The sequence below is a fragment of the Plecotus auritus genome (genome assembly GCF_963455305.1).
Source record: "Plecotus auritus genome assembly, chromosome: 7".
Lineage (NCBI taxonomy): Eukaryota > Metazoa > Chordata > Mammalia > Chiroptera > Vespertilionidae > Plecotus > Plecotus auritus.
The window spans coordinates 118,725,994-118,738,065 of record NC_137774.1 but is presented as its reverse complement, the minus strand read 5'-3'; the positions used below and the strand labels follow the sequence as shown (position 1 = coordinate 118,738,065).

Genomic DNA, 12,072 nt, shown 5'->3' with positions numbered 1-12,072 from the left:
AAGCTTTCCTGAGATCCTCCTTTTTCTCTGAATTATTTCCATTGTCCCCTAATGTTCCTACTATTTTGGCCCCACAATCCTTAATTGAGGGTGGTCTGTTCTCGGTAACATAGACTCCCACTCTGTGAGCTGCTTATTCCCAGCAGAGCCCCATCTTTGCTTGTACCGTGGCTCTAAGTTCTTCCTCCCACTGTACACACAGGGGCTCACTAAGAAGTCTGTTATCTTTGCCCTGTCTCATTCCCCAAATCTTACATTTTGTCAGCGTGGAAATCACATAGCCTTGGCTAAACTGTTCCTTCTTAGAGTGATGTCAACATATTTTTCTGCCACCTATTTTCCTGCTCTAGCAGGAATTTGCTATTTTCCCCGGAGTTACATCTTGTGCCCGCCGCCCTGGCTGAGGAATAGGATGAAGAGGAAATAGATCCTGGAGTGGAGAACATAGAGCAGTCCTACAATGTGATTGGCACTGCAGAGCCGGAAGTTTGCACACTGAAGCTCTGCCTTCAAGTCAGCCCAATACCCTGAAGCCCAATCCTTGTCTTCACCAAGTCCTGGGTCCATGTATCTGTTTCTGTCCACGTTAAAAGCCTTGCTTTTCTTGTGGGGATTTACCCATAAGAGTGAAACAGCCCGTCAAGTTTGAGGTTCTTGAGTGATCTAACCTCTCAGACCTTAGCTATGTACTCACGTTGGTCAGTTTAATGACACCAGACGTTGGTGATCAGAGTCCCAAATTCTGAGTGATAGGGTAGTAGGCTGGGCTACGGCCTCCTATCACAATGTAGTCTACTCACGAGTCAGTCAGGGCCTGTGAGCACCCGAGGATTTCTCTTGCCTAAGTTAGAGGCAGACCGAGAGACCATTCTCCAAGACCTATAGCCTAAACTTGAACATCATACTACTTGAATGGCATGAAGGGCAAAGACAAACACACGAATACATGGATAAATGAACCACAGAGGCCTAAACCTGAGCTGGAAAAACCCAATCCCCTAAGCCTTCCGAGAGCCACAGTTGTGTTGCTGCAGTTGGTTTGGGGAGTAAGAGCTGTATCCAAAGGACTCTTCCAACCACTTTGTCTTACCTCAGCCACCTTGGAGGTTTGCACTACAAAAGTGCAGACTCAAAAAACACTAGGCCACTGCTGGAGCTTTAAAACTGATCACCACTCCAAAAATGTTCCCTATCAAAGAAAAAGAGTGAGAAACAAGAGGACATCTAGAACAACTTCTGAATATCTTGTGAGATGGCGGTACCAATAGCCAAGACAGACTGTATAAAAGAGGCGGCCATCCTATGGGAGAATGTGATGAGAGTTCAGTTTTGGTTTGTTGGTTTGAGTTGTCTGTGATACCCAGGGGTAAATGTCTAGTGGGCAGTTGAATATATTGGACTGAGGCTCAAATCGCAGAGTTCTGGGATTGGGATAAAGATTTGTGAGGCAGAAGAAAAAAAGTAGTAGTTGAAAGTTCAAGATGAAATTTTGCAGCCCTATTACTCTATTATTACTGCTTTTCATGTTGATGATACACTTAATTTTTGCCTACCAGTTTAAAGCATGGTGTTAAATATGGGTAGAGAGAATGTTGCTCATCTTTTCTATCTTCTATGCTATAATGCATTATTCCATATTTCATTGTTCTATGTGAAGATTTTCTTTTGGCCCTTGCTGGTTTGGCTCAGTGGATAGAGCGCCGGCCTGCAGACTGAAGGGTCCTGGGTTCGATTCTGGTCAAGGGCACATGCCTGGGTTGTGGGCTCGATCCCCAGTAGGGGATGTGCAGGAGGCAATTGATCAATGATTCTTTCTCATCATTGATGTCTCTCTCTCTCTCTCTCCCTCTCACTTCCTCTCTGAAATCAATAAAAATATGTATATATAAAAAAAGATTTTCTTTTGAAGGGTGTTAAATGGTGCAGAAAAGGAAAGGGGGGTGGAGTATTATTATAATGATTCTGATGCACAGCTTCTCACCAGCTCCTTTCATTCCCAGACAGATTCTATACTTTGATTTTTAGTGGTTTTATTTAAGAACTAGAGGCCCAATTCATGAAATTCGTGCACTGGGGGTGGGGGGGGGGTCAGCCCGGCCTGTGCCCTCTTGCAGTCCAGGACCCCTCAGGGGATGTCCGACTGCCGGCTTAGGCGCGCTCCCTGTAGGCAGCAGGCAGGCATCCCTCTCACAGTCTGGAACCCCTCACTCCTTACCACCCACCTGCTCGCTGCTCATTAATGCTTGGCACGCAGCTCCTTAGTGCTGCCGCAGAGGCGGGAGAGGGTCCCACCACCGTCACTGCACTTGCCAGCCATGAGCTTGGCTTCTGGCTGAGTGGTGCTCCCCCTGTGGGAGCGCACTGACCACCAGGGGGCAGCTCCTGTGTTGAGCGTCTGCCCCCTGGTGGTCAGTGTGCATCATAGTGACTGGTCGTTCTGGTAGTTCCACCGTAATGGTCGCTTAGGCTTTTATTATATATACTAGAGGCCTGGTGCACGACATATGTGCACTGGGCAGGGGGCCCTCAAACTGGCCTGCGCCCTCTCGCAGTCTGGGACCCCTCAGAGGATGTCCGCTGAGGGGTCTAGCGCTGTTGCGGAGGTGAGAGAGACTCCTGCCACTGCCACTGTGCTCGCCAGCCATGAGCCCGGCTTCTGGCTGAGTGGCGCCCCCCGTGGGAGTGCACTGACCACCAGGGGGCAGCTCCTGCATTGAGCATCTGACCCCTGGTAGTCAGTGCATGTCATAGCAACTGGTCGTTCTGCTGTTCAGTTGATTTACATATTAGCCTTTTATTATATAAGATATTTCTCATAATGGTATCAAGAACATATTCATTACAATATTTGAAATGCCAATTTAAAAAATGAAATTCTTAGGCTCCTTCCAGACCTATCATATTACAATATTATACATATAATATATTTCAAATGAATATTTAAGAATCTCTGGCTTGATAACTATGATTCCACTGAATAACCATTGATATAACTACCTGGGAAGCAATTCTTCAACTTTAGTGTATATATTAGTCACCTGGGTGTTTAAGAAGACATATCACATCAGGTCTAGGAAAAGGCCAAGAGATTTACAATTTGTTGTTGTTGTTGTTCTCAGCCAACAGGCTGAAAAGGAATCCAAGAGATTTTCATTTTTAATAAACATTCCATAACTATAATCACACTTTGAGGGATCAGGATAGTTATAGAACAGGGTTTCTTAACTGAATACCTCCAAGGAACCCATGGATAAAATCTAGAGAGTTCATGAACTTGGCTAGGGGAATAATAGATCTTCATTTTTCAATTAAACCTTAGCATTTAAAAAACTATAAATATAGTCAACAAGCCACAGAAATAAGAGCAGTTCCTCTAACCTTATTACCAATAGAACACAGATATTTTCATATCACTTTAGAGTTGTCACAAATATCTTGAAATGTTGTTTACAACCATCACTACTTTGAAATTATGGTAGTTATTAGACTGCCATTAGATCTCATTTAAGTTAATAAAGGAGCACATATATTACTCTAAATTTAAATTTAAAATACTGAGGCATTAGAGAGGTGTATTACTTAATTCTATGAAGAAAGTAAAGCACGAATACTTACACATCAAAAAAGATTTTGGTCCCAGCCCCCACTTCTCATTCCTGACTAACTTTTCACTCTTCAGTACTTCTTCTCATGAACTTCACATTTCTGGTTTGTTTACTACTCCTCACCGGTTGAATGGCTGTTTTCTGTCAAGGATGACAGCTTTTAATCAGAGGTCTCAAGCTCATTATGAACATCAATTAATGCCTGACACCTCTTAATGAGGTAGGTAAAAACTATTATCATTTTATAGATGGGAAAATCAGGCCTAGGCAAGTTGGTAACTTGCTTTTATGCCACCCAAGAAACTGGCTCATTTCCAGAATTTAATGCTTATTCTCTTCATGTGCAAATGCATCTTAAAAATTTATTATGTACCAATCTGTTGCAAGCAACCCATTTTGCATAATATTTCATTAATATAGATGTGGAAACAATCTTTAAGGCAGAAACATTTGATGGTATCAATATTTACACTACGTCAATACCAATAATTTGTTTGTGGGGTTGGTCTCTGAAAAATAATAGATGTCCTGATTGGAGAGAAAAATACCATGCCAAAATAAGCTATTAAAAAACACTGTCAATTTTGAAATAATTAGCTTCCTGTTTTATTTAAAAACTTTACCTAGTAAGAGTCAGAGAGGAACAAAATAAATATGAGTCATCAAAATGCATCAACTTAATTTCTGCTCTTAAAATACCACATATACACAGTAAGGGCTTTTGTCTTTTTGTTGTCACTTTGTTTCTTATGAATTCACTAGAGGCCTGGTGCACAAAATTCATGAACAGATAGGGTCCCTAGACCTGGCCAGCGACCAGAGCCAATTGGGGCCTTCCAGCTGCCAGCCGGGGTCTTCCTTTGTTCCGTGCCACCCCCTGGTGGTCAGTGCATGTCATAGCAAGCGATCGAACTCACAGTCTCCCAGTGGAACTCCCAAGTGGATAATTTGTATATTAGGCTTTTATATATATAGATTAGAGGACCGGTGCACAAAATTCGTGCATGGGGTGTATGTGTCCCTCAGCCCAGTGTGCACCCTCTCCAATCTGAGACCCCCTCAAGGGATGTCTGACTGCCCGTTTAGGCCCGATCCCACCGGGCAGTCGGACATCCCTCTCACAATCCAGGACTGCTGGCTCCCAACTGCTCGCCTGCCTGCCTGCCTGATTGCCTCTAATCGCTTCTGCCTACCAGCCTGATCACCCCCTAACCACTCCCCTGCCAGCCTGATCAATGCTTAACTGCTCCCCTGCTGGCCCTATTGCCCCTAACTGCCCCCCCGCCCTGCCAGCCTGGTCACCCCCAACTGCCCTCCCCTGCAGGCCTGGTCTCCCCAAACTGCCCTGCCCTGACCTGCAGGCCTGGTACCCCCCAACTGCCCTTCCCTGCTGGTCCAGTCACCTCTAACTGCCCTCCCCTGCCAGCCTGGTCACCCCTAACTGCTCTCTCCTGCTGGCCTGGTTCCTCCCAACTGCCCTCCTCTGCAGGCCTGGTTCCCCACAACTGACATCCCCTGCAGGCCTGGTTCCCCCCAACTGCCCTCCCCTGCAGGCCTGATCGCCCCCTACTTCCCTCCCTTGTGGGCCTGGTCCCTCCCAACTGCCCTCTCCTGCCGGCCATCTTGTGGTGGCCATATTGTGTCCACATGGGGGCTGGCCATCTTTGACCACATAGGGGTGACCATCTTGTATGTTGGAGTGATGGTCAATTTGCATATTACTCTTTTATTAGATTATTAGATAGGATGACCAAAGGAGTTTGTATGTCTTATCTTAAGCTAACTTTTTTGTTGCTTGACTAGTCCATCTGGCTTGAGTGGGCAGTGTGAAAAATTTAAAAATCTTTGTTAGTTGTCTTTTTAAATGGTATTGATTTTTATCTATTGCTTTGCTAAATTTCTACTGTCCTGGCAAGGAAGGGAAACAGAAGGAACACATGAGCAAAAATGAAGGGCACTAGTAATTAATTAATTAACTAATTAATTAATTAATGGAGAAAGGATATCCTCTCCTTAAGGAAAAATTCCAATTAATATATGTAGGGGAAATTCCATTCTGAAATTACTCTAAAATCAATTTTTTTTTTTAAATGAAGGGGTGGTTTGCAGCAATTAAAAAAAAATAACTCTCCATTGGTGATGGGGGAAAAAAAAAGATTTTGATGGCTTTGAAATATCTGTATGTTTTTCCAACCCAGTCCAATAACTCTTTGCCTGGGCACATAAAGTTTCAGAACTCTACTTCTTTTAAATGCATAGAAGATCATAACCTTTTTCTATATGAAATACTCTACTTTTTCCTCATATGACATAGGCACTTAAAAATATTTGTATAAAATCGGAATAATGATTGCTGTCCTACCCATCCTGCTGTTCTCTGCCGAATTTACAGGGTTGTCATAAAGTATAAAGAAAGAAAAAAGTGAAAAGTATTTCCTAAATGATAACCATTGTACAGGTATAAAGTGTTCATATTTTTTAATTTTTAAAAATGTATTTATTGATTTTAGAGAGAAAGGAAAGAGGGAGGGAGAGAAGGGGAGGGGGGGGAGAGAGAGAGAGAGAGAGAGAGAGATTGCTACAACTCTGCCAATAGGATATATTGTAATCTTCCTCTTTGCCTTCCTGAAAGTGACCTGGGGCCATTTATCTATGTGCTAGAAAGAGGAAAACATCTAGTTTTGTCTTTTGTTTTTCTAATTACTAGGACAGGCTTGGAGTTGATGCTATTTCCTATTTGGTTTGATTTCTCTAGCAGTGGGCCCAGTAGGGCCACACATACAGCCCTATAGTAATTCTCTTTGCACCTGAATCTATGGTTCCCAGGAGCACATTTGCAAACCAGGAGACTGCACACTGGTTCCCTGGACTCGTGGAAGGAGGGTTTATCCTATCTAATATCTAAAAAAGAGTAATATGCAAATTGACCATCACTCCAACACACAAGATGGCTACCCCCATGTGGTCAAAGATGGCTGCCCCCATGTGGACACAAGATGGCCAGCAGGGGAGGGCAGTTGGGAGGGACCAGGTCTGCAAGGGAGGGCAGTTAGCGGGGGACCCAGGCCTGCAGGGGAGAGCAGTTGGGGGGGACCAGGCCTGCAGGGGAAGGTATTTAGGGGCAAATAGGCTGGCAGGGGAGCAGTTAGGCATCAATCAGGCTGGCAGGGGACTGGTTAGGGGATGATCAGGCTGGCAGGCAGAAGCAGTTAGGGGCAATCAGGAAGACAGGCAGGTGAGCAGTTGAGAGCCAGCAGTCCTGGATTGTGAGAGGGATGTCCTACTAGGATCGGGCCTAAACGGGCAGTCGGACATCCCTCGAGCGGTCCCAGATTGGAGAGTGCAGGCTGGGCTGAGGGACACAACACCCCCATGCATGAATTTCATGCACCAGGCCTCTAGTATGATAGAAAGGGCCAAGTGGAAAGCACTGAATTGACCTGTTCAACCAAAATATTAAGTCAAAAACAATACTGCCTCCCTCCCCGAGGAGGTCTGTGAAGATTAACATTTTTCACCATGAAAGTTTTGAGAGATACAAAAGTGTCGGCTTGGCCTGGTAGTATAGTCTCCTTCCTGGTGCCAACAGCACCATCGCTGACAACTGGTATGCAGCTACTGCTCTGGGAAATGCTTCCTTGTCTCTATATCAACCAAGAAGCAATTTGCTTTCACATTTCCAAATGTGTTTGGCAATTCTGAGGTACTGAGGGTTAGGACTTTGACATACCTTTTGAGGGGGGACACAATTGAACTCATGACAATGGCTTTATGGAACAGTGATTTGGGGGTAACATACTAAGTTTGGAGAGAGCTGCTATGGCATGAATACTAGGCTGAGGAAATTAGTTGTTTTTTTGTTTTGTTTTGTTTTGGTTTTTTTTTGGTGATGAAGAGGCACTGAAAATGTTCAAGAAGTGGGACCAAACTCAAGCATCTCCCTCACTTCTCTCTCATAGCCCCCAGAAATATCAAGAAAACTTCATTTACCTTTCGGTTTTATTTGTTTGTGTGTTTGGTAATGAAACTATAATATCACTTTAAAATAGATAGGATATGAGGAATACATGGAAGGTAGGAAGCAGGTGTCAGATGGACAGAGGAAGAAAGGAGGGAGCAGCCGCCTAGGGTGGCAGAGGGAAGCTCTGTGTTCCTAGGAGAGCTCTGGAGAAGCTCTGGGCTGAATCCGTGCAAAACAAAACAAATGGGACATGAATAAATCTGCAATGATTTATGTATAAAAGGTGCCAAAATGTCTATGAACTGGAAAGTCTATTCAAAATGTACACTGTTGATACTGTCCAGTGACTGTAATAGTGGTGATTCATCACATAAAACCTATAATGAGTTTGATTTTCACAGACTACATGTTGGGTAATTGTCCTTGATATACGATGACATCATTCTCATTTAAAAACAACTTAACTTCTGGAAAACTTCACTCTAAAAATTATTTCTCCATAAGCCATTTTTCATTAAATCAGTGCAAAATCTCTCATCAAAATATTAAATGCCTTGTTAAAGACTATCGCTGCAAATCTAACCATTATATTCTCAAAGGATGAATTCTGGACGCAAGCTTACACTTGAGAGGGTACGGCACAGAGCAGAGCTTTTAAAGAGAATTAGCTGTTCTCCCACATGAGATGCAAATAATCAGGATTCCAACTTCTAAACTTGTCTCTGAAGCAATCACAACAAATTGACTTTTGAAAGTCAGCTAGCCTTTGCTGGGTAGCTCAGTTGGTTGGAGCATTGTCCCCATATGCCAAGGTTGTAGGTTCAATCCCCATTAGGACACATGTAAAAATCAACCAATCAATGCCTAAATAAGTGGGACAACAAACTAATGTCTCTCTCTCTCCCGCCCTCTCTTAAATCAGTCAATCAGCTATATATATTTAAAGTCAACTAATCTTATAACTAAAACTAGTTTAAGTGGAATATTGAATACATTTTTAGGTGTTGGAAAAAATACCTTCTTCCCTTTTGGCATCAAAATTTTCAGATTATTTATTAGAAATGTCACAGAATTTGGGGTAAAATAGTCAATGTGCAAAATATTCAATTGTAGTCAATTGCTGAGTTCTTATGAAAGTAGAAAACTGCTGTATATGTCTTTTTTCTTTGCCATTATTTCCCTGTAGTAGCTTTATTACAAGAAAGGAAGATGTATTTAGATACATATTTACTTGGTAGTCTGTCAGTAGTGGAAAATCTGTGTAATGATTTGCTCTGACTCATATCTACTTTCAAGTTTTTTTTATTAAATATATTTTTATTGTTGATTTCAGAGAGGAAGGGAGAGGGAGAGAGATCAAATCATCAATGATGAGAGAGAATCATTCATCAGCTGCCTCCTACACACCCTATACTGGGGATCGAGCCCACAACCAGGGCATGTGCCCTGACCAGGAATTGAACCGTGACCTCCTGGTTCATAGGTCAATGCTCAACCACTGAGCCACACCAGCCAGGCTACTTTGAAGTTTTAATTGAACCTGAATATAACTGTCCTCCCCTCCCTTACCAATCTTTTCCTTCAGCTTGAGGATAGTCAATGTAACTATTTTTTACTCCAAACAGATCATTTCAAATACATGAAGAAATTAGACTAAATGACAGGTCAGCATTACAGAAATTAATACACGGTATAAAGGCAAGGTGGTGGGGCTCAGGTGCAGGCAGACCAGATGTATTTCTCCAAATTGCTTTGTAGAAAAAGGGCCCAGTGGACATCAGAGGATTCTTGACAGCCAAGTTCACCATTGGCAATTCAAATACTCCCTAGATGGGCCTGGTTGATACAGAACCTGTTCTGTTATGCGGCTCCAATCTAAAGAAGACCTCACCTTTTTAAATTGCAGACTTTCCTCTCTCAGCAGCAGAGCAAGTTATTAAAATCAAAGCCAAAGAGATGTTTTCTTCCACTGTGAATTAAAAAGGGAAGAATAGGCAACTCCTGTCCCCAGTCAAGAGAGGAGTAGCTAGTGATGTGTTTCTAAAGGATTAAGTTAGAACTTCTCTTCCTGAGTAATGGCCAAAGTTCCCTGTGCCCAGAATTGCCATGAAGGGAATGCTACACCGTTAGACAGACGTCACAGCTAGGGGATTTCAGAAGGCAGACAAGGGCCCTTCTCCAACCTATCAGGGCAGCTATAACCACCCCAGGAAGCACTTCCTCTCCTGCCTCCCCATCATGACCAATATCTGCTGATTTTACTTCCCTTGTGAGTGTGGGCATGACTCCAAATTTAATTTTATTTAAGAAAATAAAGAAGTGTGATGCTTCCTGCACCTGGATATGTAGGAGACATTTGCCAGGGCCATGGTTGTTGCAAAATTAAATTCACATCCAGAGCGGTCCCCAAGATTTTCAAAGTTACTCTTGAATGTTTGTGCCAGAAGCATAAAGCTATCCAATGCTGGCTTATGTTTGTCAAAATAACCTGATAGTAGAATTCTATGGGGGATGGGGGATCATTCAGAAGAGTCTAAAAATTGTTGTTCATGAACTGTTAACATACCTTTCTTCTATATTCACCTAATTTTCTGTCTCTCCTTTTTTAAAATTTTAAATTATTGTTGAAAGTATTATACATGACTCCTTTTTCCACCATTGATCTCTCCCTAGCTGTTCCCACCTTCCAGCACATGCCCTCACCCCCCTACTGTCTGTGTCCATTGATTATGCTTATTCTGTCTCTTTTATTTATTTACTAGAAGCCCAGTGCACGATATTTGTGCACCGCGGGGGGGGGGGGGGTGGGGAGGGAGATGAGGGTCCAGCAGCCCGGCCTGAGCCCCATAAGCCGGCAGTCAGATATCCCCCAAGGGGTCCTTAGTTATGCTACAGAGGTGGGAGAGGTTCCCACCACCGCCTCTGTGCTTGCCAGCCATGAGCCCGCCAGCATGGCGAGCACAGTGGTGGTGGCAGGAGCCTCTCCCGCCTCCGAGGCAGTGCTAAGGAGCAGCAAGTCCGGCTTCTGACTGAGCCGCGCTCCCCCTGTGGGAGCACACTGACCACCAGGGGCAGCTCCAGCATTGAGCATCTGCCCCCTGGTGGTCAGTGTGCGTCATAGCAACTGGTCATTCAGCTGTTCAGTCGATTTGCATATTAGGGTTTTATTATATAGGATTTTCTTTCTCCATTTGTTTTTTTTTTGTATTATTAATCTCCCTCTAGACCACATATAATTTTTAATATGTTTTTATTAATTTCAGAGAGAGAGGAAGGGAGAGGGAGAGAGATAGAAACATCGATGAGAGAGAATCATTGTTCAGCTGCCTCCTGCACACTCCTCACTGGGGATCGAGCCTGCAATTCAGGCATGTGCCCTGACCAGGAATCAAGCTGGCAACCTCTTGGTCCATGGGACGATGCTCAACCAACTGAGCCACACTGGCTGGGCCAGACCATATATTTTTATGTAATAACTAGAGGCCCATTGCACGAAGATTCTTGCAATAGGCCTTCCTTCCCCTGGCTCCTGGCACCGGTTTTCCTCCGGCACCCAGGACTCAGGCCTTCGATCTGGCTCCAGCGGAGAAGCCAAGCCTCTTCAGTCTTCAGTCTTCAGTCTTTGCTCTGTGCCTGCATATGCAAATTAACCTTTCATCTTTGTTGTATTAATTTGCATACTCACTCCTGATTGGCTGGTGGGTGTAGTGGAGGTATGGTCAATTTGCATATTTCTCTTTTATTAGTGTAGATTATATATTATATATAATACACGTGGATGTAGTATATTTATTTAAAGATTATCTGAAAACACACACACACACACACCTGAAAACAAGGTTTATCTATGCAATGGGGATCTGAGCTTTTTAAAGCACTTGCCTCTACCCTCCTGTGCCAGGAATTAGCACAGTGCCTTCCTCAAAGTAGTCACTCTACAAACGTTCTTAAGAGACTAGATATTCTCAGGTTTCACTCCATTCTCACTCCATTTTCTTGTATTCTTGTTTTCCCTTTATCACAGCTCCAAACTGGTCTTCCCCCCATCTCTGGTTCTCATCCATCTGCTCTCTTCCTGCAATCATCCAAGGTAAGAACATGTATGCTCCTTTTTGGGTCTAAGCCCAACTGTGGCCTCAGCTTTGCCATCTTACAGAAAAACATGAGTTTAGTTTCTGGCTGCCACTTACATGTGGTATAAGCCTTTCCCACCTTCTGAACCTCAATTTTCCTTCTGAAAAATAGAGATAAGAATGCCTACTTAGCAGAATTATTGTGAGACTTAAAAAAGGTAATATACCCAAAGTGTCGCCCTAGCCGGTTTGGCTGTGTGGATAGAGCATTGGCCTGAGGACTGAAGGGTCCAGGGTTTGATTCCAGTCAAGGGCACATGCCTGGGTTGCGGGCTCGATCCCCAGTGTAAGGCATGCAGGAGGCAGCCAATCAATGATTCTCTCTCATCATTGATGTTTCTATATCTCTCTCCTTTCCTCTCGGAAGTCAATA

At 43.6% G+C, this 12,072-nt stretch overlaps 1 protein-coding gene across 1 annotated transcript in view; it reads left to right on the top strand.

The window, feature by feature from the left end:
• The window catches only part of LOC308252840 (uncharacterized protein), a 29,878-nt gene that overhangs the window by 16,654 nt on the left and 1,152 nt on the right, over window positions 1-12,072 (top strand). Inside the window, exon 4 of the mRNA XM_080677601.1 lies at window positions 11,591-11,656. Coding sequence (XP_080533727.1) covers window positions 11,591-11,656 — 66 coding nt within the window. The remainder of the gene's footprint in view (window positions 1-11,590; window positions 11,657-12,072) is intronic.